Source organism: Oncorhynchus gorbuscha, unplaced genomic scaffold (genome assembly GCF_021184085.1).
Source record: "Oncorhynchus gorbuscha isolate QuinsamMale2020 ecotype Even-year unplaced genomic scaffold, OgorEven_v1.0 Un_scaffold_5142, whole genome shotgun sequence".
NCBI lineage: Eukaryota > Metazoa > Chordata > Actinopteri > Salmoniformes > Salmonidae > Oncorhynchus > Oncorhynchus gorbuscha.
The window spans coordinates 7,501-10,000 of NW_025749011.1; the positions used below are offsets into that span (position 1 = coordinate 7,501).

Sequence of the window (2,500 nt, forward strand, 5' to 3'; positions counted from 1 at the left end):
CCAAGGTATTCAGTCATGTGATGGACATCCTCAACATGGTCTTCACTGGTCTCTTCACTGTGGAGATGCTGCTCAAACTGCTGGCTCTACGACTCAGGGTAAGTGCCTAACTCCCAATCCTAACCTCACCTTGCTCAGGGTAATCTTCTCACCTATTTTCCTACTATGTTCTTAGTCCTCCTCCCCTCCTCTTCCCTTCCTCCCCCTACTCCTCCCCTTCCTCCTCCCTACTCCTCCCCTCCTCCCCTCCTCCCCTACTCCTCCCCTCCTCCCCCCTATTCCTCCCCTCCTCCCCTACTCCTCCCCTACTCCTCCCCTCCTCCCTCCTCCCCCTACTCCTCCCCCCTCCTCCCCCCTACTCCTCCCCTCCTCCCCCTACTCCTCCCCCTCCTCCTCCCCTCCTCCTCCCCTCCTCTTCCCCTCCTCTTCCCTCCTCCCCCTCTCCACCCCTACTCCTTCCCTCCTCCCCTCCTCCTCCCCTCCTCCCCCTACAACTCCCCTCCTCCTCCCCTGCTCCCCCTGCTCCTCCCCTCCTCGTCCCCTCCTCCTCCCCTCCTCTTCCCCTCCTCTTCCCCTCCTCCCCCTCTCCCTCCCCTCCCTTCCCTTCCTCCCCCTCCTCCCCCTACTCCTCCCCTCCTCCTCCCCTCCTCCCCCTACTCCTCCCCTCCTCCTCCCCTCCTCCCCCTACTCCTCCCCCTCCTCCCCTCCTCTTCCCCTCCTCCTCCCCCCCTCCCCCTACTCCTGCCCTCCTCCTCCCCTCCTCCTCCCTCCCCCTCCCCCTACTCCTCCCCTCCTCCTCCCCTCCTCCCCCTACTCCTCCCCTACTCCTCCCCTCCTCCTCCCCCTCCTCCCCCTACTCCTCCCCTCCTCCTCCCCTCCTCCACCTACTGCTCCCCTCCTCCCTACCCTCCTCCTCATACTCCTCCTCCCCTCCTCCCTGCTCCTCCTATTCCTCCCCTCCTCCCCTACTCCTCCTCCCCTCCTCCCCTCCTCCTCCCCTCCTCCCCTCCTCCTCCCCTCCTCTCCCCTCCTCCTCCTCCTCCCCTCCTCCCCTCCTCCCTCCTCATCTCCCCTCCCCTCCCCTCATCCCCATCATCATCATCCCCTCCCCTCCCTCCTCCTCCCCTCCTCCTCCCTCCTCCCCTCCTCCCCTCATCCCCTCATCCTCCTCCCCTCCTCCTCCTCCCCTCCTCATCATCCCTCCTCCCCTCCTCCCCTCCTCCCCTCCCTCATCATCATCATCATCATCCCCTCCTCCCCTCCTCCTCCCCTCATCCTCCTCCCCTCCCCTCCTCCCTCATCCTCCTCCCTCCTCCCCTCCTCCCCCCTCCTCCCCTCCTCCCCTCCTCCTCCCCTCCTCCCCCCTCCTCCTGCCTCCTCCTCCCCTCCTCCCCTACTCCTCCTCCCCTCCTCCCCTCACTCTCCTCCCTCCTCCCCTCCTCCTCCTCCTCCCCCTCCTCCTCCCCTCCTCCTGCCCTCCTCCTCCCCTCCTCCTCCCCCTCCTCCCCCTACTCCTCCCCTCCTCCCCTCCTCCCCCCTCCTCCCCCCTACTCCTCCTCCTCCCCTCCTCCCCCCTACTCCTGCTCCTCCTCCCCTCCTCCCCTCCTCCCTCCTCCCCCTACTCCTCCTCCTCCCCCTCCTCCCCCTCCCCTCCTCCCCTCCTCCCTGCTCCTCCTCCCCTCCTCCCCTCCCCCCTCTCCTGCTCCTCCTCCCTCCTCCCTCCTCCCCCTACTCCTGCTCCTCCTCCCCTCCTCCCCCACTCCTCCCTACTCCTGCTCCCCCTCCCATCCCCTCCTCCCCCTACTCCTGCTCCTCCTCCCCTCCTCCTCCTCCCCCCCTACTCCTGCTCCTCCTCCCTCCTCCCCCCTCCTCCCCCCCTCATCCTCTCCTCCTCCCCTCCTCCCCCTACTCCTGCTCCTCCTGCCTCCCCTCCTCCCCTCCTCCCCTCCTCCTCCCCTCCCCTCCCCTCCTCCCCTCCTCCTCCCCTCCTCCCCTCCTCCTCCTCCTCCCCTCCTCCCCCTCCTCCCCTCCTCCCCTCCTCCTCCCCTCCCCTCCCCCCCTCCTCCCCTCCTCCCCTCCTCCCCTCCCCTCCCCTCCTCCTCCCCTCCTCCCCTCCTCCTCCTCCTCCTCCTCCCCTCCCCTCCCCTCCCTCCCCTCCTCCTCCCTCCCCCTCCTCCCTCCTCCTCCTCCCCTCCTCCCCTCCTCCTCCCCTCCTCCTCCCCTCCTCCTCCTCCTCCCCTCCTCCTCCTCCTCCCCTCCTCCCCCCCTCCTCCCCTCCTCCCCTCCTCCCCCCTCCCCCCCTCCTCCTCCCCTCCTCCTCCCCCCTCCTCCCCTCCTCCTCCTCCTCCCCTCCTCCTGCTCCCCTCCCTCCCCTCCTCCCCTCCTCCCCTACTCCTCCCCTCCTCCCCTCCTCTCCTCCCCCTCCTCCTCCCCTCCTCCCCTCCTCCCCTACCCTCCCCTCCCCCCTCCTCTCCTCCTCCTCCCTCCTCCCCTACTCCTC

The 2,500-nt window shown here is 69.0% G+C and overlaps 1 protein-coding gene across 1 annotated transcript in view; it reads left to right on the top strand.

Moving 5' to 3' along the window:
* The window catches only part of LOC124028968 (voltage-dependent L-type calcium channel subunit alpha-1D-like), a gene marked incomplete at its 3' end in the record, with an annotated part of 10,620 nt that overhangs the window by 4,355 nt on the left and 3,765 nt on the right, over positions 1-2,500 (top strand). Inside the window, exon 4 of the mRNA XM_046340850.1 lies at positions 1-98. This exon is cut by the window's left edge and continues 13 nt beyond it. Coding sequence (XP_046196806.1) covers positions 1-98 — 98 coding nt within the window. The remainder of the gene's footprint in view (positions 99-2,500) is intronic.